We start from the raw sequence: 23705 nt of genomic DNA, 5'->3' as shown, positions 1-23705 counted from the left end.
TACAGATTCAACTTAAGAACAAACCTACAGTCCCTATCTTGTACGTAACCCGGGGACTGCCTGTATAGTAGATCTACAGAGAAGAGTACATGCTATATTTTCAATATACAGTACATCTCCCTCAGCCTAGATTGTACTTCTTTGTTTCTTCATGCTTTAACTCATCAAAAATTAATGGGAGAATGGGTGGCTATGGAAATATCAGATGTACTTTTTGAGGGTGAGGACTGGGAAATGAACAAGGAAAGGGTCCTCTGATTTTAACAGTTATGCATTGTGCATGAGCCTTCATTCCTAACTAATTTATATATCTCCCCTTCAGAATCATCTGAAATACATGTTTCTAAAGCCATCCAAAAAGTCTGTATTGAGGTAAATGAAGATGGCAGTGAAGCTGCAGCATCCTCAAGTAAGATGTGAAGATGTACTTTGGTTAGGCGGATAAATACTTATCACACTTTTATCTCTTCTGAACTTAATGAGAGAGGATATTGAGTAAAGGTTGGGTGCAAATCATTGGGTGCATTTTTCACCCATGGTTCTTCCATTTCATATTAAAATACTAAAATGCATGGTTGCTGACCTCCATCTGGAAGCAGCTTAAGTGTGTATGCTCTTTATTCTTCAACCTAACAAATCCATTCTTTATCCACATATTTGGCTATAATGTGATTTTTTTTCTTCTGTATGCTTGCCGTCAAAGACACTTCTTCTTCCTTGGCTGACTTCTACTTTCAGCAGGGATCCAGAATAAATGATTTTTAAGGCAACTTTTACAAAATGAAAGTCTCAGCAGCTATTTTCATTTACCACTTTGTGTCAATGCTGGTCATGCAAATCATTGCACCGATTTTTCTTGATGTTTTGGTTTGTATTTAAACAGGTTTTTGTTTTGAATTTCATGATGCTTTCTTTGTCCCTATCCTTCTCCTACCCAAAGTAAGCAAGTGAGTGCAATGGGGACAGAGGAAGGACAAAAGTATTGAGTGCAGTGCACCTGGTATAGTGAGAAATCAGAATCTCATGTTTGCTCTTTTTTAATGCAAAGTGTAGGAAATTATAGCACCTTGATTCCATACACGGATGTGAGGTGGCTATTTTGCCATCTTCCCTCCCTCCTTCCATACCAGCAGAGAATTTCCAAGACTAGCTTTTGGGTAGTTATATGCATTCCACTCAGTTAAAATATGTCTCATATGGTGCTCCTGGCAGTGTTGTAATTGTGTCTGTCCTTCATAGGCACAATGCCTCTGACCCTTACCACTGCTGAACCCCATTAGTCCTTATTGTTGGGTGGAGCAGTGACTGCCCAAGCCACTGCCAAATCTGTATTTCCATATTTGGCTTCCTCCAGGGAAACTGTTTCTTAAGTGTCATTTAAATCCTAGTAAAAACACACTTTGGACTATTTTTGGGGGGGGGGTAATTTAATTTATGTTTGATTTGTATTTTTAACACACATACACAAAATACTTTTAACAACCAAGAAAAGTTAGGTGGGAATAGCAAATTCTGCATTGTGTACTTTCATTGCCCATAACACAGTTACTCTTGTTATTTACTACTGTATGTAAAAGGAGAATTAGGTACATTGGGTCTCAATTCGGCACGTAGTGAAAAAGGATATTGGAAGTAATCAGCTTGCTAGCAGCTATTAAGTGAATTCATAGCTCTCAGACATGCTACTTGAAAGTACTTTATATTAAGCACTTAATACATAATCTGTCCCTGGATCGAACAACATTAATTGAATTACGCAGTACATATGATACTTGTATCTGCAGGAAGTCAGATGTTGCTCCCACACAAGTACACTCTGTATTGTTTGGGGTTTCTTTGTTTGCAGGGGGGAGGGTTGGTTCCTGTTTGCACTTTCTTTCCTCGTAATGTTCCTCCTTAGAATTTCTTAGCATCTAAATATCCACTCTCAGTTTCTGCATTTATTTTTGTTTTCTATGGTCAATGTTTGTTGTAATATTAGGCATTTCAGAGGCAAGAGTCATTGAGTGGCATATGCTTAGATATTACAGTGATTGGAGGCATTTTAATATCAAAGCACCTCAGTCATTAACTAACCTCCACCAAAATGCCCTGCTATTAAGATCTGTTAAAGATGGTTCCTTCTGAGCTGATCAATTCCACTCTCATAGTGGCTAATGAAAGATAAAAGGCCCTGTTCTGCAAAGGCTGAGTGTTCTGTCTTCTCCGTTTCCCCAGCTGCCGCTGGCCTAAGAGCAAGGAATTTGAATTCTGTTCCCTCACATAGTAATAAGAAAGCTCTAGCCTGCTGGGCCTAGCCAGTACATCTTGTCTTTATGATAATTTCTGGTCTAGCTTTTAGGAGTGGCAAAATTCCATATTGTCTATGAGCTGCTTTTGAAGCCCTCAGTAATGGAGATAGTGATTTACTATACAGAGCAAGGCTGTTAATATGAAACAGAAAATAACCTGATTTTATTTTAATGACAGAGTCTTGCAGTATCATATCTTAATTCTTACCCAGCCCATTTTAAGTTGTAAACCATTGTTCTTGAGCACATATATCACTGCTTAAATGGGCCATTTTAAACCTTCAGTTTGACAGATGCCTACTAGGGAGGTAATAACTATAGTTAAAACAGAATATAGTTACAATGTTCCATTCAGATGAATTTTAAAATGAAATGCCACATCTTGAACTAAAGAAGTTAAAGTCTCAAAATATCTCCAGGAGGTTATTATCTTGGTAGTTTGTATTAAGTCTTCAAAGAAAATGTCATGCTACAAAGCAGCTGTATAATAGACAAGTGATTTGTTCTTGTTATTGTGCAGTTGTCTTTATGATTTGTAACTAAAGAAAATATCCAGTTAAAATACATTTGCTACTTAGTAATCAAGAGCAGCAGTTTTCCAGTGTGTCTGACTCAGAGTAAAAGACATTTTATATAGATATATCACTTCCTCCTTACTGCATCAAATACTACTCACCTTCTGATCTGTTTTACCAAATTCCCCCTTTTGTAAGAATGACTGACTAATATTTCTAATCTGTGATGCAGAAATCCAGCACATCCTTCCTGGCTACAGAAGTTCTCTCCTACCAGAATGGGTGTAGTTCCTTTGTGCTATGGGAAGGTGACTGGCTGTATGGTGTAGAGCCTAGCTTTGCTTATACTTCCTACACTGCATTGTTCAACAACCCCCTGGACATTAGAAAATAAAAAAGCTGTTTCAGTCACTGGCTTCAGGTAGCTCTTCCCCCTCTCCTCCTTCCCACATAGGGAGGCTTTTTAGCAGCTTCCTTGGCTTGGGGAGGGAGGATGTCTTCTTTACTTCAAGTGCACTCCTCCAGCACCCAGCCCTTCTTAAACTTTGTGGTGGGCTAAGGATTTATCCCTAACAGAACATCTATTGAAAGTGCTTTCTGTTTGTAGGTACACAGATGGCAGCTATCATGAGTATGTCACATAACCAGTTTGCAGCTAACCGTCCATTCCTATTTATCCTGAAACATAATCCAACAGGTAAGGTCATTGCTTCTACACTCTGGAATATTTCAGAAAGACGAATGTTGGATAACACTAACCCAAAATGTGGGGGAAAATATAGAAGATAATAATAAAGAAAAATATTTGTGTTTGTATTTAAACATTTTTGTGCAATGTCTGCATCCCAAGCAGAACAGCACATTGAAATGGACATGACGTCTGATTATAAATAAAAGTGAAACTGATTAATCTAACCAATAGAGATACAAGGTGGGTGAGGTAATTATCTTTTACTGAACCAATTTTTGGTGAGAGGGACAAGCTTTCTGTATAAGCTCAAAAGCTTCTTTCACCAACAAAAGCTGGTTAAATAAAATATATTACCTCACCTTATCTTATATCTGTAATATTATAGGACCAACAAAGCTACAACAACCATTGTCTAAAACAGTATTCCTTAAAGTGGCCCAGTTTTATTAGTAAGCAAATTGGCAAAGATGTTGGTTTGAATTTGTGTCCTTTTAACAAGGTATGAACATTTCATATATATTCACAGACTATTCTCTATCTTCATTTGATCTTCTCATATATGTGTTTCAAACTCCTGACCTGTTAGCTTGATATGCTTTGTTTAATTGATTAATTCAGATACCATATCAGTTGAAATTTTTACAGAATGTCAGCTTTCTTTACCTGTTCTCTACCCTGCTCCCTCTTGCATGTGAGAATCAGTAATTCTAACCATTCAGGTTGTAAAGAGAACCTTGGTAATGTGAATGAAGCTGTCTTCCTGCATTGACAGACAAAAGAATTAGGTCAGATTCAGTCCTAAATGACATGGATGTATATCTGGATTAATTTCACTAATATAGTATTGCCAACCTCAAGAAATCAAAAATCCTTGTTAGCTCTCCCAAAATCATGAGATTTTTTTTATATCAAATGTTTTTTTAGTCTCTAGATTTTTTTAACTCACCTCTAATCTCCTGTCACTGTGTGCTGGATACTCCCTCGTTGAAAAGTCAACTTTTAATATACACAGCACTGCCTGACTCCCTCTGGCTGCTCAAATGATGACTTTACTTACCCTTGCCTCAATCTTATGATGGGTTGCCATCACCACCTTGATGCAAGTGGAATAGCACAATACAATCAATATGGAATTGGTTTAGCCTTATCCCAGAAGCAATACTTTCCCAATTTCCCTCCCACCCTCTTCTCTGCCCTAAATTGGGAGCACTCTCCCTGATCAGGTCTTCCCCTTGCCATTCCTTTCTCCTACTCCCCGTTTTCTCCCTATCCACCTTCCACAGTGTCTCTATTGTCCTCACAGTCCTTAGCCCTGTTGAGCCCGGCTGACCCTTATATGAGTGAACATTATGCCAGTAGATCCAACTTCAATCTCTCTGAAATCAATGGGAGATGAAAGTCAATTTTATTCAGCAAAGCCTCCTTTCCAAATGCAGATAGGCTGTAGAGAAATGGCAGTCATCTTGCTGGCTTCAGCTCCCTGACACGTAAAAAACACCCAGTGTCACAGTAAAATTGCAAGATATAGCATGGTTGTCAATTCAGCCAGTAAGCCTAGAGGTCATGGCCTCTGTCAATTCAATGTATTAGGGTTCAGATGGATCAGCTTTCTTACCAGTAATCTCATAGTCCTGCCTGTTCCAAGGCGAGACTTTGGTGAATCTCAGATGGGTAGGAGGACCCAGGCACTCTCACTTCTCCAGATCCCAGCTAAGGGCCCTCGCAGTGTGACAGAAAGGCTGACCTATGCTTAGACCACCTTCTCTTCACTTTCCCATGGGCCACTTCCTTACCTTACCTATGTCTCAATTCGGGACATGGCTATTGTTTGATTATAGTCCTTTGCTCCAAACCCCAAGTCTCAGGACTGACGGAGGCAATCCGTACTTTGGCCTGCATCTTGGCTGATGTCTCAAAGGAGTGGTGGAAAGACTTATTACAAAACTGTCTCAGTAAGAGTTCCTTCTCCTCCTGGAAATAACTTCTCTCCTCCCCTCACCATAGTTGCTGGAGCTCTTTTTATACTGCTCCTTTCCACAGACAAATGCTCAGCAGTGCCTGAGGGGCAGCACTTTCCTGGCCCTGTACTGCTCCAGCCTCTGCCCTGCCTCTGCCTCTGTGAGGGGTTTGTAAACATTGTGGCTGCGTCTAGATTGGCATGATTTTCCGGAAATGCTTTTAACGGAAAAGTTTTCAGTTAAAAGCATTTTTGGAACAGACCATCTAGATTGGCACAGACGCTTTTCTGCAAAAGCACTTTTTGTGGAAAAGCGTCCGTGCCAATCTAGACGCACTTTTCCGCAAAAAAGCCCCGATCACCATTTTCGCGAACGGGGCTTTTTTGCGGAAACAAATCTGAGCGGTCTACACTGAGCAGAATAGTATTTCCGCAAGAAGCACTGATTTCTTACAGTAGGAAGTCAGTGCTTTTGCAGAAATTCAAGCGGCCAGTGTAGACAGCTGGCAAGTTTTTCCGGAAAAGCGGCTGATTTTCTGGAAAAACTGGCCAGTCTAGAAACAGCGCATCATATGAGAGTTGACAGTACTGCTGATATCAATTAACATTCATTTAACTGAGAGCAGAATCTGACCTCCGGTACCTCTCAAGTCTGATGACTATTAAATATCAACATTATTTAACTTTTGATCACTTCAGCAGAAATATTTACTTAGTATGTAGAGATATGGTGGTTAGATGTAGGTAAGGATCAATATAAGAGGACTGGACAAAGCAGGTGGTCTTCCACGTGGTTAACATAAATTTTAAAACAACACTGTTATAAGCAGTGAAGAATGTAGTGTTCTCATTTCTTTTCCTGTCTCTAAATCATGGAATCATAGAAGATTAGTATTGGAAGAAACCTCAGAACATCATCTAGTCCTACCCCCTGCTCAATGCAGGATCAACCTGAATGAAATCAAATGCCTGATCTCTGAGCTCTGTAACATTTTCTTACAAGAGTAAGGGGTCAGAGAATAGATGCCACTGGGTTCTGTGTCCAGAACAGAATAAAAAGCTGAATTTTTGGTAGTCCTAAACATGGTTTACATTCTCTGTCTCCTTCCCCATGAAGGTGGAGATGTGTGCAACATTTAACTTTGCTAACTAAAATATTAGTTACTACCTAAGCACCATATTTTTCTCTCAGTCACTTTGCAAATCTGGTGATATACAATTGGGATTTCTACTATGTGGCTTGAGAGTACATTGCCTTAGCTTTGTAGCCCTGACATAAGGGTATTAATTAAAAATATAATTTAGCCATTTCTGCAGAAGGAGTTTGGCACCCCTATTCTAATGATTTTGGAGGAAAGTTTGTTCCTTGAGGCTAATATACTTATTTAAAAGTTGGACATGACAGAATTCATGAGTATCTTTTAGATAAGCTTTATGTCTGAAACTATTGTTTAAAGTGATGTGAAATCAGTTTTATTTTAAGGACGTTTTATTTTTAAATAGTAATAGACCCCATAATCCTATAAGTGTTAGGTTCTAGCAGAAGTTTTAAGTCAGCTTCTTGAATTAATATTTTAGCTTTAGTTCTTCTTGCACTATTTTTCTCGTTTTTTTCCCCGCCTGCTCATGATAACTGATTCTGCTAAATTGAGATCCTTTAAACCCCTTCCAAATAAACACAACTAGAACACTTATTTTCCAGAAATATTCAAAGGTAAGACCATGTTCCTCCCTTTCCTATGCCTGGGATTCAATTGAACAATAACAGTTTTTATTTTAACCTTTAGTTAGTGTAAATTCCTTAGCACTTAAACATTTCATAAGCTCCATGAATCAAAGGAACTAAAGAAACATGTGACATTGATGCAATGGGAAATCATGACATTTAAAATAAACATGTTTGCTTTATTTCATTACCCCATGGCAGCAGTTTTTTTTTTTTTTTTTTGTATTACAGAGCCAATGATGGCAATCAGCCCACAATACTATGTGTGTGTGGATGGGGGATACCAGAGGAAAATTCTTCTTTTTTTAGCTATAACTTTTAACAATCAGTGTTTAATGAAAATCTCTTCTGTTTTACGATCTCTGCTGAAATTAAAATGTCAAAACTAAGATACTCCTTTAAATTAAGAATTAATGTGAGTGACAACTCATTTATAGGAGATGGTAATGGCTGCTATAAAAGAGGAAAAATTACCATTATTTTTAACAATTACACAATCAGTAGTTTTTGTTAAGGCAACTTTGGAAATGAGTTACAAGAAATCTCTCATAATGATAGGCGTTTAAAGACCAATAATAGCCTGATACAGCCTATTTAGATTAAACATGAATGGGCCAAATTCTGTAAAACAGTATAGTTATTTTCGAATATCTGGATCAATTCCCTGTCTTCTGATGCAATCACCCCCTTTCTTGGAGGCTGCTGCACTTTCCCACCCACATACAACTTGTCTGAACACTCATCCCAGAGAAATGATGAGAGAGAGAATAAATCACACATGACAGAGGTTAATCACATTGCTTAATACTCTAAAGAAATGTGTTCAGCTATTACAGTGATATTGAGTGATAGGAATATAACAGTAGCTATCACAGTTAGTGAATTACAATTCCAGTCATGTGAGAGGAGTATTAACCTTCAGTAACTGTGAACCATGTCAGATGTCAGCAAATTAAGTTCAAACTTGTGCAAGTTCATATAGCACTGGTTAAAAAAATAAGCTTCAAGGTCTCCTATAAATAGTGATATCCAGGGACTTCTGGAAGAGTTATTTGAACATATAAACAGGCCCACTGATGCGGAGTGGGAAAAGTAAACAGGGCAGCTGCCCTGGGGCCTGGTGATTCAAAAGGGCCCAAGGCTCCCAAATGCTTCTCCTGCTATGGCAGTGGCATCCGGAGACCTGAGCCCTTTAAAGCACCACTGGAGCACCATGTGACCTACTCCAGGTGGCTCTCAGGGCTGGGGGGAGGACAGAGTGGTGTGCTCTGGATGATGTTAGGGATTGACTGCCCGGCCCTGCCAGTTCTGCCAAAGATCCCACTCCTTCCAGGAGGACGAAGCCAGCCCCCCCTTTTGGGCTATCTGCTCCCCTGTATATAAATGAGTCTCTCAGGTATTGCTATTTAAAAACAAAATTAGATAAACTCAAATGTTCAAAAAACCCATGCCCAACCTTATAGCAGCTTGAGAGAGCAACTCTAGATAGATGGCCAATAGGAAAAGCCATAGTTATATAGTGAAGATTAAAAAAAAAACTATTGGACAATAGAAGAAGGAACACACAGCAGTTTACGGATACAGAATATCATATATATAGTAGCCCAATGTCTGAGACTCTGTAATGCTGTAGCGTTACGGTCTTGCCTCTGGGGAGTGCTGTTGCCTCCCACCGTTGCACTCGGCTGACTTCTGCGCTGCTCAGCCAGGTGGCCGCAGGGGAACAAGCAGTGCAAGCAACTGTTTGGGCTCCGCAGTCACCCGAGTGAGAGGCAGGAGAGGGAGGAGAAGAGAAAGAGAGAGATGGAGAGAGAGGCAGGAGGCAGAGGAGAGCTGAGAGAGAGGGGGGGAGGCAATAGGAGGAGGAAAGAGAGAGAGAGAGAGAGAGAGAGAGATGGAGCAAGAGACCGGAGGCTTAGGAGTGAAGACCGACATGGAGGAGAGACCTGAAAATCTGCTAATTGGCTAGTTATATCAGAATACTGCATGGCAACAAAAATGCTAAATATAGACTATCTGACTTTGCAATGAGAAGAGATGTCCTTTTCTGGCCTTATATGAATGCTGTCATCCAAGGTAAATTATCTACATTGAAAATCTTCAATGACTTTACATGCAAAAGAACCAGTGAAGCTACATGGAATTTTTGATACCCTCCAGGACCATGGTGGACAAAAATCTCTTCTAATTAAATCGAAAGATTACCTCTTATTAATTGACTGCTCTCTAGGTCTTTAAAAAGTTTGAGCACACAGCACACTGCATAATCACTTAATAATGCTCTATAAATGTCAGGGAAGCATGGTTTACCATGGATGACAATGAATGTCTTTTCAGTAGCCTCTGTGGAGGAGATGAAGAGGCAGCTCTGTGAAAGGATTCTAATGAAGACTTTCTCCCTCCAGAGTATCCATTTTGAATCTGACACTTTTCCTGATTAGTGAATTCACTGCAAAAAGAAACTTCCAGTAGGGGAGAAAAACTGGATTTTACTATGTATAATACTAGAGTCAAACTGAAGTGGCCTTTGGCAACAGCAGGAACTCAGAAAGAGGTCACATCACAAAGGGATTAATTCCTGAGGCAAAGTAAAAAGTCTTTAATAATGATAATCTACCCCAGAGAGGGTTTGGAGAACAATTCTCTAGGGTTTGCAGTCTAAGTTACTGGAGCTGTCATCGAGGAACAGGGAGAGAAATGAGGCACAGGAGGGCATACATTGCAAAAATGCCTAACCCATCGGTAAAGATAAGATTTGTCTCAAGAAGCTTATGGAAGTCATGGATGTTGTGACTTTCAGAGGCCTCCATGACATTTTCTGCTTCAGCCCTGTGTCCTGGGGCAGGAGGACCCTGCTGCTCCTAGCTGCCAGCCCCAGAATTCTGAGCTGTCACAGGTGGCAGGAACACCTAGTCTCAGGACTCAAGCTACCATGGGAAACAAGGGTTAGCCCCCTCTCTTAGCTTTAGTAAAGGTCACACACAGGTCATAGGCTTCCATGAATTTATTTATTGCTTGTGCCCTGTCTGTGACTTTTACTAAAAATAACAATGACAAAATCTTAAACTTGCCCTGGGGTTAGCCTGGAAGAAACTCTTTACACCAAAGCAGTAATATTTCTTTAACAGTCTAAGGTAACTTAATGTGCTGGTTTAATTAATCTTTCCAAAGTGCAAAGCTACAGTGATTTATTGATACAAAGAACTTGACATGTACTGAAGTATTGTTAAGATTTATGTTCATAGTGCATAAACTTTCAATCAGATGATGAATAGCAACTAAAATCACACTGCAAAACCTACCTGCTGCACCAGATCTAGTCAGGATCCACCTTTCTGTCAAGTTTTACAAAGATGATCTTTTTTTAAAAGAAAGATTGTTCAACAATAAGACTGCTGTGGATTAATTTATCTCAGAGCACAAATATAAAGATTTCCTATTAAAACTTCTGAAGAGAAACAAACCAAAAACTTTACAGAGGATTCAAAAGGCACAAAAAACAAAACTGACTGATCATCAGTTATAGTGACTGATCATCTACTTTGTGGGAAACAATAGACCCTTTTAGGATAGAAACTTTAATATGGACTCTCTATCATAGTGTTCATAATAAAATCTCTGGTACATAGGAAAAAAAGTAGCCACAGTAACAGAACAACTGTGACATGCAATTATATTGAACATGCAAAGAAGGTATGATACAAAATTATGTATCTTAAGTACTGTGAGCCATACAATTGTAGCTTGGATATAAATGAAATTTTATATGTATGGAATAAGATTTCTTCTTCATATAAATAATGAGGGCTGGAAGGGTCAATTTGGCCAGATAAGGGACAGAAATGTCATGTTGTTTGTGTCATTACATTTAACTGACATATTTTCTACAGACAAGGAACATTCAGAATAGAGTAAAAAAAGTTATTGTTTGAAATCCACAATAATGCTTACAAGTAAACACATAAATACACTTTCAATTTCTAGGTTCAATTGTGTTTATGGGAAGACTGGCAAATCCTGAAATTGAAAATACAAGGAGAAGAGATATGGAGTCACTATAATCACAATAAAGATGGAAAAAATGTAATTTTCTAAAATTAAAGTTTGATCATTTTTACAGCCGAACTTGCTGTTTCCCACCCTTTTTATTCTTTCAACACTAGAGCATTAAGGAATTTGAAGTTTCAAAATAAAAATTGTGTCTGCTTAGTAGCTGATTTTCTGTCTTCACAATGACTGAATGATTTTGTGTTCATTGCAGAGTCTAACCAACAACAAGATTTCTTTAAAATATGTGTATATCAAAGCATTTTTAATCCAGTCACTTATCAGCATGTATCTAAGGGTGTGTATAGACTACAGGGTTTTGTCGACAAAACTATACCTGCGTCTACACTACCGCTGAGTTCTGTCGACATAACGTCGACAGAACTCAGCAGTTTTGTCAACGCTGGTAAACCTCATTTTACGAGGCATAACGTCTTTTGTCGACAGAGTTCTGTCAACAGAAGGTGTTATTGCATCTAGGGTTGTGTCGAGACTACAGGGTTTTGCCAACAAAGCAGCTTGCTTTGTCAACAGAACTGAATGTAGTCTAGACGCTCTTTGTCGACAGAAGCTTTGTCGACAGTATCTGTCGACAAAACTTCTGTCGACAAAAGCCTGTAGTCTAGACGTACCCTAATTCTCTCTGTTCTCAGCTTCTTGGAATGTGAAGTAGTCTGATTTTATACTCTGACGGAACGATCTTATATTAATTTTCAGATGATGCTCTCTCCACTTTTGTTGTATTTTGAGAACCAATGTTTTCACGTGATTGTTACCCTAGCATGGTAACAGAGATTATTTCCATTCCATTATAGGACAAAAGAGGATTCTAGAGGTGTTAGTGATACAATAGAAGTTTCTGGTGGTTTTTTTTACAATTTCTTTCATTTTAATCTCTGAAATTCTCTCTTTTGTTATTGGAGACTCTATCTTGTGCCTTCCAGGTAGTAATATTATACTAATGATCTAATAGATTACTGAGTCTTCACTGCCAAAAAGTGGCGTGTTTTGCCATGAGATAACTAATGACAGTTACCTATTATGCTATAAAATGTTAGTGGCGATGACTCGAGTGTTTTTCTTAGATGTAACTGGTGTGGGGTAGTATAATGTTGATCTCATGTAGACACAGTGAGGTAATATCTGTGCCTTGTCTCCACTAAGATTTTTACAGTGAGAATGCCAACTTTCTATAAAAATATCCACCATTTTTAGCAGTGAAGACATAACCGTAAGTTTCCAAACCATGAACAACTCATGAGTACACTTGCTGATGATCTGCAGATAGGCAGGGCCACGTTGTTCATTTTTTTTCTAGTTAGGGCCAGATTAACTTTTCTGGGGGCTCTAGGCCTTTAGATTTTATGGGGCCTCATAGTGCTCTGGGATGGGGCCAAAAAAGAGGCATTCAGAATGAGGGAAGGGGTCACAGATTGAGACAGGAGGGGCAGTGAGGGTTCTGACTAGAGTTGCAGGCTCTGGGGTAAGGGCTGGTGATGAGGTGTTTGGAGTACAGGAAGTGGACCAAAACTGAGGCCAAGAGGTTTGGAATGTAGGAGGGGGCTCAGGAAAAGACACTGTGGTTGGGATATGTGGACTGGATGGAAGTTAGGGTGCTAGGACTTAGGCCTGGAGATCTTTTAGTCCCTGGGCTGCAACCCCTAACCCTCTAATTTTAATCCAGCCCTGTTTCCAATTGACAAACACAGAACAGAGGGATGAGGAAGACGGAATGAAGAACAAAAGCAGACAGACTGAGAATTTCTTTTCAAAAGGATAAGTAATCCCATACCAACATACCCAAGTTTCATTCATGGAAAAATGTTAGGAAACCTTTTCTACCACAAACAGAAGGGGAAGCAATTTGTGTGATCATGAAAGAACAGGAGTTGGTCAATGAGAGCCTTTTCTATTAAGATTTAAAAAGATGGACAAGCCATTTTCTAACAGGTCTTGTCTGAATGGCCAAATATTAGGTTATGTGGCCTAGTTCGCATCCTTCACCCCAATGCTACAACAGCTTCCAGGTGGTCCTAATGTAGTGTCTACTGCTGTGGCACTGGTGAAGTCCAGAATCTGAAAATATTCATGTTTGTTTATTATTTTGGGTGGGAGAGCACTGGTGTCTCCATGCCCAAGTCCACCAGTATGGGTGGAGAAAGGGCTTCACCACCCCCCAGGGGCTGGTGCAGCTGTTTGCAATATGGGTAGGAGTGTGCCCCAGAGTGAGAGCCGGATTCCCTGTCCTTGCTCCTGACTTGATCCAAGATGCAGGGGTGGTGTCCTTGTCCTTGCTCCTGACTTGATCCAAGATGCAGGGGTGGTGTCCCCTCTGGGCCAGAACCTTGGCCATCCAGCTGTAGATGTCAGCATTTCACTCCAGGGCTGTGTCCAGACTCAGGGGTTTTTTCGAAAAAAGTAGCCTTTTTTCAAAAAAACTTCACCTGCGTCCAGACTCAAGCCGCGTTCTTTCAAAATTAAATCGAAAGAACGTGGCTTTTCTTTCGATGGCGGTAAACCTAATTCTACGAGGAAGAACGCCTTCTTTCGAAAGTTCCTCTTTCGAAAGAAGGCGTTTTTGAATGTAAATAGGGCTTCCTCGAAAGAGAGCATCCAGACTCGCTGGGTGCTTTCTTTCGAAAAAGTAAGCCGCTTTTTCGAAAGTTCCGCGTGTAGTCTAGACGCGCTCTTTCGAAAGAGGCTTGCAGTCTAGACATAGCCCAGGAGTGGAGATCCTGCATTATTTCCTCCCCCCCACACACAGTTCCAGGAGGACCACCCCGGACCAGGAAGGTACCCAGCATTGGTGCCCCTGGGTGTGTCCTCAGAGACCTGGTGCTGCTCCCTGTGCAAGCCAGGGGAGTTTTGGGGGGCTTGCGACTGTACCATAGGTCAGCAGGCCTTTAGCGGGCAGAGCCATGTGGACAGGGTGCTGCTGCCATGCCAGCTTCCTGCCATAAGACTAGTCCAGGGTGCCTAAGAGCTATAGACAGGAACTATACAGCTGTGATTAGTGTGGATGGAGTGTCCACCAGGGCACCTGTGCTTTTTCCTGGAGGCCTCTTCTTTAAAAAAAACTCACTTTTCTGCATCCACACATGCCTTTTTCCAAAAGAACTCTTTCAGAAAAGGCGTTCTTCCTCATAGAACGAGGTTTACCAATGTCGGAAAACCCCCTGCATTTTTTTGATTTTCTTTTGAAAGAACACAATAGCAGTGTGGGTGTAAGTGAATTTTTTTCCAGAAAAATGGCCAGTCACATCTCCATCACCAGCCGGTCCCACCAGTTCGAACTGGTGTCCAGTGTCCAGAATCGTCTCTTGACCATGGGGTGCAGTAGCAAAGGCATTGCTCCTGCATCCAGGCAGAGGGACTCACAGATGAGCTCTGAGTCGAGCTGGGGCAGGGTCGTTAAGACTGTCTGCTGAAGACAGGGCTGAATGGTGGAAAAGCCTCTTCCGGGGAAAAAAATGGAAGAAGGTATGCAAATGTGAGAGCTATTTGCATACCTCTTCTGAAACCTCCCTCCACATTGTAGGCACATCTTGTAGGGTTCTTTGCACTGGTTCTCCACTCAAGAGAATTCAGTTCAATGTGTCTCTCCTCATATTCAAAGGCCTACAAAGTTTGGGCCTAATAGAGTTCCTTTCCTTCTGTGACAATGGCTGACATGGACAACTATGTCCCACTAGAAGCATAAAGCTATCAACCAGGAAGAGGACATTGAACGTTCACAGATCCTGACTATGGATGCTTCTCTAGGAAGAAATAAGAATGACTACAGGCCCTTATTGCTTTTTCAGCATTCATCTTTTTGACTTGGCTTTCTTTCTACCCCCCTCCTCGTGACCCTACAAGTTATCTCCTACACGCTGGGATGAAAAAAAAGAATGATACACTGTTGTTCTGTTGTTAACTATTTGGAATCTACTCCTATAGAATAGTTACGAGGGCTACCTATATAGTAGATAAATGGATAGATAGAGAGACAGAGGACAGCAGCTGCAGTCTGTTTATATGTAACAATCAAATAGCAATTAAGTGGTTAAAACTTAATTATTTCTTGAGTCATTTTGTTATATTTATATCTTACTTTGTCTTTTAATGCAATCTACTGTTTTTATTCAGATCTGTTATTTTCTTAAGTCTTTGTCACTAAATCTGTCTTAATCTTTGTAGATAAATCTTATGGTTTGTGATATTTTTCTTTACGGCTTCAGATGTTTTCAATTTTTTCATTTCATCACATTTAAATAGCTCAGACAATTTCAAGACATTCATAAATGGATATAATTAAAATTAGATCCTAATAAGTGGTAAGGAAAAAAATCTTGTCTTCCTACCATGACAGTGAAAACTCATGGCAAGCCTCAATGGATTAAGACAAGTTATTTTTTTCTTATCCCTGCAAAATGAACTGTCGCAGAAGCTGTGTTCACTAGAAGTACTAAAGATAATCCCTTCCATTTGTTATTGGAAAGTGCTCTCCTTTGTAAGTATCAGCCTGCTTTACTGGCAGCCATGTAGGCTACAGATTAGAAAGCAGAGCTACACTTTATAGTAAAATCCGCAAGTCAGCACAAAGCCAAACTTTGACTTGAATTGCCATCCTTTTGTGTGAATGAGAATAGCAATAACGTTTTATCTTCCTGGCCATTTGCAATCAATAATTAATTACATAGTCCTCACAACATCCCTGCAAGATGCAAATTTTCTCTATATTGTTCAGGGAAACTGAGGCAGAGTGTCACCACGGCATGGGGAGTCACTCGTCAGTGCACCCTCATCCTCAGCCAGATGTAACTCTCAGTAAGCAGGCAGAACAGAAGGTTTATTGGTTCACAGGGACACAGCATAGATCAGACTTGTTAGCACATGAACCAGGAGCAATCAGTCAACCCATCATGGGGAGAAGAGGCCTGGGCCCTGTTCCCCCATTCTGCTCCTGGTCAACCCCCCATCCCCCTTTCAGACTCAGGCTGATGGGCTTCATTCTCTTTCAGTGAGTCACACCTGCAATTCCCATCCCCCTCTAGACAGCAGAGCAGTGCCCAGGGAAACTGAGATATACACAGGGGGCCACCACAGGACGGTAGAAATCACCCGCAACACAGCAAAGCAAACAGAGTGAACACAATCCCCACTTTGTCACACAGATGTGAAGAACTTATTGGTGTAACAGGTGAGGGCATGTACACATGTGCTTAGCAGGGATTGACTTCTGAATTTTTAATTAAAACAGATGTCCAAGGACTCTGGGTGGGAGTTTCCGAAGAGTACATACTGTTGAAATTGGTGAACATCAGAATTTATCTTTAAAATGTGTGGACAACTACTGGAGAGTGTCTTTAAGTTTTGACAATGCTGCTAAACCTGTAAATGGGGCATGAATGAAGGGGAGGGAGGTGTGCCATTCAGTGACAAATTTGTTACAGTATTTTAGTGTATCTGGTATGGAGTGTGAGCTGCTGCCTGTTGACCACGATGGTAACTGTAGCTCAGTAGGCAATCAGAATGGTTTATCACAGCCGTTGCTGGGGTTCTTTGCAAGTTTTCACCTCTTTCTAGCTAAGAAGATACTTCTGTCCAATGTTCCTTGACTTTTTTTTTTAATAAACATGGAGATTCAGGAAGGACATCTTCCCTGTGAGCTTGAACACCTCTCCCCTAGCACACATAGGGTATGTCTACACTTGCAGCCTAATTCAAAATAGGGCTGCAAATGTAGGCATCCAAAATTGCAAATCAAGCCCGGGATTTAAATATCCCGTGCTTGATTTGCATCTTCCCGGCCGGGCGCCATTTTTAAAATTGACAAGGCTGGACTAACTACCTGCGTCTACAAGCGGCCGTGAAATGGCCGTTCAAAATAAAGCCCCATTTGAACTACCTGTTATTCCTCCTGCAAGGGTAGACATACCCATAGGAACTGGAACAAAATGCACACTTAATTTTAAAAAGAGAAAGTAGGTGAGATAATCTTTTTTTTTTTTTTCGATCAACTGCTTTCGGTGAGAGAGAGAAGCTTTCATCTCATCCGTCTTCTTTCTCTAAGAGTATGTCTACACTAGCCCCCTAGTTCGAACTAGGGAGGCTAATGTAGGCATTTGAAGTTGCAAATGAAGCCTGGGATTTAAATATCCCGGGCTTTATTTGCATGTTCCCGTCCAGTTGCCATTTTTAAATCCCACTAGTCTGAACTAACTGCTTGTGGCTACACGCGGCAGTCAAACGTTAATTCGAACTAAGTCTTTAGTTCGAATTAACTGTTACTCCTCGTGGAATGGCAGGAGAGGGGAGAAGAGAGGGTGGGAGAGGGGAGAGGGAAACTTGGGAGGAGGGAGCTGGAAGGGGGAAGCCAGAGGAAGAAGAGGAAGAGGAAGCTCAGGGCTCAGACTTGGGGGTCTCTCTGGATCAACTTGATTTTCATGGAAATCTGCTCCTGGGTTCGCACATGGCTTCTGGTGGCCAGGCTGGCAGCTATCCTGCCATAGACAGCTGCGTTCCTCCATCTAGTGCGGAGATCATGAACGTTGGGGGCATCCCCTCCAAACCTGAATAAGGTCCATGATCTCCACCCTGGACCAGGAAAGTGCCCACCTTCTCCAGGCCCTGGCAGACTCCTGGGAGCTGGCAGACTGCTCCTGGGGAGCAGTGGAAGGCTGGCTTGCTGGCTCATGTTTTGGGGCCACTGGTCAGCGGCAGTGACTGCTGGCTCTGGGCTGGCAGGCTTGAAGCTGGCACAGGCACTGTGGCCAGAGTCTACCCCTTTAAGGGCTCCGGGGAGGGAGAGGAGGGAGAGAAGTATTCTTGGTTGAGGCTGGAGTGGCCACCAGGTCACCCTGGGAAGGCTGGAGGCCCCCTATTTCAGAATAAATGTCTACACAGCACTTATTTCAAAATAGCTATTTCGAATTTAGTGTTATTCCTCGTAGAATGAGGTTTACCAAATTCGAAATAAGCACTCCACTATTTCAAATGTATTTTGAAATAGTGGTTTGGCTGTGTAGATGCTAGGAAAGTTATTTTGAAATAAGAGCTTTTATTTCGCAATAACTTTGCCTTGTAGGCATACCCTCGTAAATTAGTAAGGTATGATTTCCCTTTACAGAATCCATGTTGACTTTCCCTCAACAAATTATGTTCATCTGTGTGTCTGACAATTACATTCTTTACTATAATTTCAACTAATTTGTCTGGTACTGACATCAGACTTACTGGTCTGTAATTGTCAGGATCATCTCTAGAGCCCTTTTTAAATATTGGTGTCACATTAGCTGTCTTCCAATCATTAGGTATAGAAGCTGATTTAAATGATAGGTTACAAACCACAGTAGTTAATAGTTCCACAATTTCACATTTGAGTTCTTTCAGAACTCTTGGGTGAATGCCATCTGATCTCAGTGACTTGTTACTGTTAAGTTTATCAATTTATTCCAAAACCTCCTCTAATGACACCTCACTCTGGGAAAGTTCTTCAGATTTGTCACCTAAAAGAATGGCTCAGGTTTGGGAATCTCCTCAATATCCTCAGCTGGGAAGACTGAAACAAAGACTTAATTTAGCTTCTCTGCAATGACTTTATCATCTTTGAGTGCTCCTTAGGATCTCGATCATCCAAGGGCCCCACTGGTTGTTTAGCAGGCTTCCTGCTTCTGATGTACTTTAAACAATTTTACTATTACTTTCTGAGTTTTTGGCTAGCAGTTCTTTAAATTCCTTTTTGGCTTTTCTTATTATATTTTTACACTTAATTTGATGAAGTTTATGCTCCTTCCTATTTTCCTCACTAGGATTTGACTTCCACTTTTTAAAAGATGTCTTTTTATCTGCTTCAGAGGGTAGCCGAGTTAGTCTGTTACAGGAAAAACAACAAGTTTCGAAAGAGGATCTCACGTTCGAAAAGCCATGTCTTGATTACCACTCCCTTTTCCGAAAAGCCGCTCAACCTCATTTTTTGAGGAAGTGAGATCCTCTTTTGAAACTTCAGCATAGTCTAGACGAGTCCTAAGAGTTTTGTTTAGTATTTTAGTTTCAAATTAAATAAAAGGCCAAATTTAGCTATGGAATGAGTGGGTGAGGATCCTGCTGGACAGATCCCACTGGACTATGAGGAGTTCTCAGGTTCTAATTACATTTTGAAATGGACTCATTGTTGACCCTCTGTTTTACAGACAGGAAGCATTAAGTTAACCACAATGAAGTGAGATCATCTGCTCAGATCAGTTAGGTGACTCACCAATCTTCACCAAGCGGCTTTTCGAAAAAGGGAGTGGTTGCTGAAAAAACCGCGTCCCGACTACTTTTACATTAGAAAGCTCTGCTTTCAAAAGTGAGATCGGAAGAAGATATGCATATCCTCTTTTGAAACTACACTGTAATCTAGACATAGCCTTACTGCAGAATAGAACCAGAACAAAGGTTGGCACAAACTCTTGAAAACCAATCCTGCTAAGGCTCAATGAGCTGCCTGTATGTGATGGATATGGCAAATTCCTGTAATATGGTTGAAAAATCTTATGGTATTAAATGTAAACTGTATGTACCATTGTGCGCTTGGATTGTATATAAGGGGGAGGCCTGGGGATTCAAAGGTTTATATTGAATTGTGCCAAATGAGAATGGAGACTTGGGACAATAAGCGTGAAATAGATTTCCTGGGAAATATATAGGGAAAAGATTCATGTAATTTGTCAACCCCAGTTTTACAAAAACTCAGCCTTCTGAAGCCATGACCTGAGCTCAGAGTGCTTGTCCGCTGAATACCTCTTCCAAGAAGTAGGAGGTCAAGAGCCCAAGCTGAAAACAGCTGATCCACCCAGTCTGGGTTCTGATTCTGAATCTGAGGCTATGTCTAGACTGCTGAGAAAAGTCGGAAAAGACTTTTTTTTCCAATTTTTTTTTCCCGAAAGAGGCTTTTCCAAAATTTGGCCTGTCTACACAGGGTCAAATTTTGGAAAAAACTCCACTTTTGGTACATCCCTTATTCCTTTCACCAAGAGGAATACAGAAATGTCAAAAGAACACGTCCACTTTTTTGGAAACTGTTCTGAAAAAGCAGACTCATTCCTTGGACATGAGATATCCTTGAAAAGCTCTTCAATTTAGACATAGCCTAAGATTGTTATGAACTGATAATCATGAGGAAACAACAGTTGTGGGTTTTGAAGGATTAACATCTACAATTGCCTGACATTGGAGTTGGGGTGACTTACGATAAGTTTTTTGAATACGTCTAGATTCTTTTACTATTCGTAATGCTTTCACCTTAACAATAAAAGTACTTGCTTACAAACAGTTGTGTGGTAATCGATTACTATTGTTCACAGACTTTGAAGAGAAAGCAAAGTGCAGACTTTAGCCTGTTTTGGAAGTGTGGCTTGCTGGAAATATCATAGCGTAGGCAGGGAACTATGCAGTCTTAATGCCCTGATGAGGAGGGAGAAAGATGTCTGTCTTTACTAGGGATGTTTGAGTGTAAACAACTGTTTTACTGTGCATGCTTATGCTTAAGTGCATGCTTGTCAGTTACACTCAGTGAAGCCTCCTCCTGGGAGCTGGGCAAGCCAGGACTGTCTGCTCCACTGCCAGGGAGGAGACTTCACTGCCACAGCAAAGCCTCCTCCTTAGAACCCACGCCAGCAGGGGTTGGTGACCTCACTCCGGCGAAGCTTTGCTGCGGGCTCTGCAGTATAAAGTTAAGCTTTATACTGCAGAGCCCACAGTGTGGGTAACCGTGGGTTACCCTGATATACATTTTTGAATATCCCTCGCCTTTACCCAAGAGAGGTGTCAATGGATGCATGAGGAGCATAGAGTGCCTTCTCTTCAGGTACCATGGAAGAGTAATGCAGGCGTAGTAGTCCAAACTCTAACATTCACTCCGGAGTCCTATCTAACTACAAATTACAGTTTTAAAAAAATGATTCCAAAATATTTTCAGTATAGATTGAAGATAAAAAAGCCCAGGAAAAGAAACTTGGTTTTACCTGTTATCATGAATAGATTAGAAACAAAGCTAGATAATGGCATTTTAAGAGGCTAGGAATACATGGAGGGCTTATTACTTATAGCACAACTCCACCAGATGGATTTTAGCTGAATTTCAGTTTTGTTCATCTGAACTTTGAATATATATTTACTTGCAAGTAAAGTAAACCTGGAGGATTATATATTTATTTTATATAATCTGCATTTGTGAAAGTTGCCTAAAGGAGAAATAATATTTGATTGCAAAAATTAGATTTAAACTAACAAAACAAAAATGAGAATTAAGCAGAAGAGGAAAGGCACAAAATATTCTGAATGGCACATAAATCATCTAAAATATTTATGGTGAAATTTGCTGAAGTATGAAGTGTTAATTCTAAATTCATTTCATCACTGAATTCCCCATGTATTCAGATTTAGTGGTCCAAATCCTCTCCATAAAAGAGTTGGAAGCTCCAAATACTCTTCCAGCTATGCAGCCTGATCCATAGCCCATTGAAGTCAATGAGAATCTTTATAAATACTTTGCAAAAAAGTGATGGTACGTAAACACCACTCTATACAGTAACCCTACTGACTCCTATACTTACTAACATGCCTGTAACTTTCAATCCAAGCCCTAAGGTACAACCGCATTTGGACCAATCTCTCAGACAGAGACATACCCCTACAGGATCTTCATCAAAAATTCCTGAAACCACAATACCCACCTGGGGGTGTGAAGGAACACAATGAAAGAGCTAGATGGGTACCCAGAAGTCACCTACCAAAGGTCAGGTCCAACAAGAAAAGTAACAGAATGCCACTGGCCACCACCTACTGCCCCCAACTAAAGCTTCTCCTGTACATTATCGAGGATATGCAACGTCTCCCGGAAGACAATTCCTCCCTCTCACAGACCTTGGGAGGTAGGCCAGTCCTTGCTTACAGAAAGACCCCCAACCTGAAGCAAATACTCAGCAGCAACTACACACCATGCAACAGAAACACTAGCCCGGGAACCAGTCCCTGCAACAAATCGTACTGTCAAATCTGTCCACATAGCTATTCAAGTGACACCATCCCAGGACCTAACTAACCAAAAGTTTCCACTTCATGCATCTAATGAATTGGGTTCCAGCCGACAAAATCTTATGCGGAAACAAATTTGTTAGCCAAATAACATACAGGCTAGCTGTATACATGCCATTGAAAATCAGTGTCATATGACCCTTGAAAATAAGTTAATTGCATTTACCTTATTATTGCTAGCAAGGTTCTGTAATGTGTGTGGACAAAGACTTTTTTACTTACAACTGTGTTAGACAATTATGCCAGGCCTGATGTATGGTCTGGACTACAATTTGACTAGCACAAGTTACAGAAAATAACCCTTATCCCATATACTGAAAACATGGTTACAGGAGCTAGAAACTGAACTATTAGGGGCTATTGCTTTCCTCCATCTAATATTCCACTTTGTATGTATTTACACTTTTTCTTTAAAAAAAATTGCTTTGGGTACAGCATCTCTGAAACATTTTTTTTTATACAGCGACACATATTGCTCACCTTATACAACAGAGCACAAATTTCTTAGGTATAGTCAGTGTGTTCTATTACCCTTGGAAACATTTTTTCAATGTAAAAGAAGTTAAAAGTAATGTTCCATTGTGATTTTTATGCATGCTTATCGTGAAATGGAAAACAATTCAACATGAGTTTAAGAGAAGAAAGTATTATGTAACAGTGTTTAATTTCACACTTATCATGGAGAATAGGGGCCCTTCTTAAGATTAAGTAATCACATGGGTTTCCTCAGACTCCCATCACATAATTGCCTGTTGATTTAAAATTTTTAGAATTTTACTGACCAAGTTAATGAAAGAAAAATACTGCCAAACATGTCATGAAATCCAGAAAAACTTTGTAACTTATTTTGTGCCTCCCAGCTTGAATGCATAAAAGACCAATGTAAATTTTCCAAATGAAGTATAGCTCACAGTTCATAAATCTCGATCAGACAGTAGTTTGCACTTATTAATGCTTGACTTGGATCATAAATGAACCACTTTTTCCTGAAATGCCAGCTTTTCTGTAAAGACTGGCTTTTCCCTAAAGGAACATCAATTATAAATAATGGTCTGCTAGCAAAATTGGCAGGGCTAGGCTTGAAGCAAATAAAATGGGATATCCAATTGATTTAAAAATGAGTGTGTTGCCATGCATTTTGGCCATCATTTGAGGAAATGGTTTTGGGGTCATTATTCCTGAAAATAATCAGCATAGTGGCATTGCGCAAGACGGTTTTTCTTGCGCAAAAAGGGGCAGCGTAGATGCTCCTTCTGGTGCAAAAGCCTCTTCCCCAAATTGCGGCTCATTAGGTATGGAAATAAGGCTCAGCAATAGTCCACGCTTAGCCTCATTTGCATATTTCTGACACAACAATCCACCCGTGTAGACATCTGGAGTTAGCAAACAGGGTTGGCCCCTTGGTTTATGTTCTGTG

At 40.5% G+C, this 23705-nt stretch overlaps 1 protein-coding gene across 2 annotated transcripts in view; it reads left to right on the top strand.

Annotated features, from left to right (window-relative positions):
• SERPINI2 (serpin family I member 2) overlaps positions 1 to 20461 on the top strand; it is a 40249-nt gene extending 19788 nt beyond the window's left edge. The window contains exons 7-9 of one of the 2 annotated variants that reach the window (XM_075937884.1): positions 323 to 409; positions 3414 to 3503; positions 19402 to 20461. In XM_075937884.1, coding sequence (XP_075793999.1) covers positions 323 to 409; positions 3414 to 3503; positions 19402 to 19415 — 191 coding nt within the window. In that variant the 3' untranslated portion in view covers positions 19416 to 20461. Of the gene's footprint in view, positions 1 to 322; positions 410 to 3413; positions 3504 to 11164; positions 11376 to 19401 lie in introns of those variants that run through there. The other variant, XM_006127777.4, reaches the window with a different exon arrangement.
• The last annotated feature ends 3244 nt before the right edge of the window (positions 20462 to 23705 follow it).

This window comes from Pelodiscus sinensis, chromosome 10, assembly GCF_049634645.1.
Source record: "Pelodiscus sinensis isolate JC-2024 chromosome 10, ASM4963464v1, whole genome shotgun sequence".
Classification (NCBI taxonomy): Eukaryota; Metazoa; Chordata; order Testudines; family Trionychidae; genus Pelodiscus; species Pelodiscus sinensis.
This window is presented reverse-complemented; position numbering and strand designations above follow the sequence as displayed.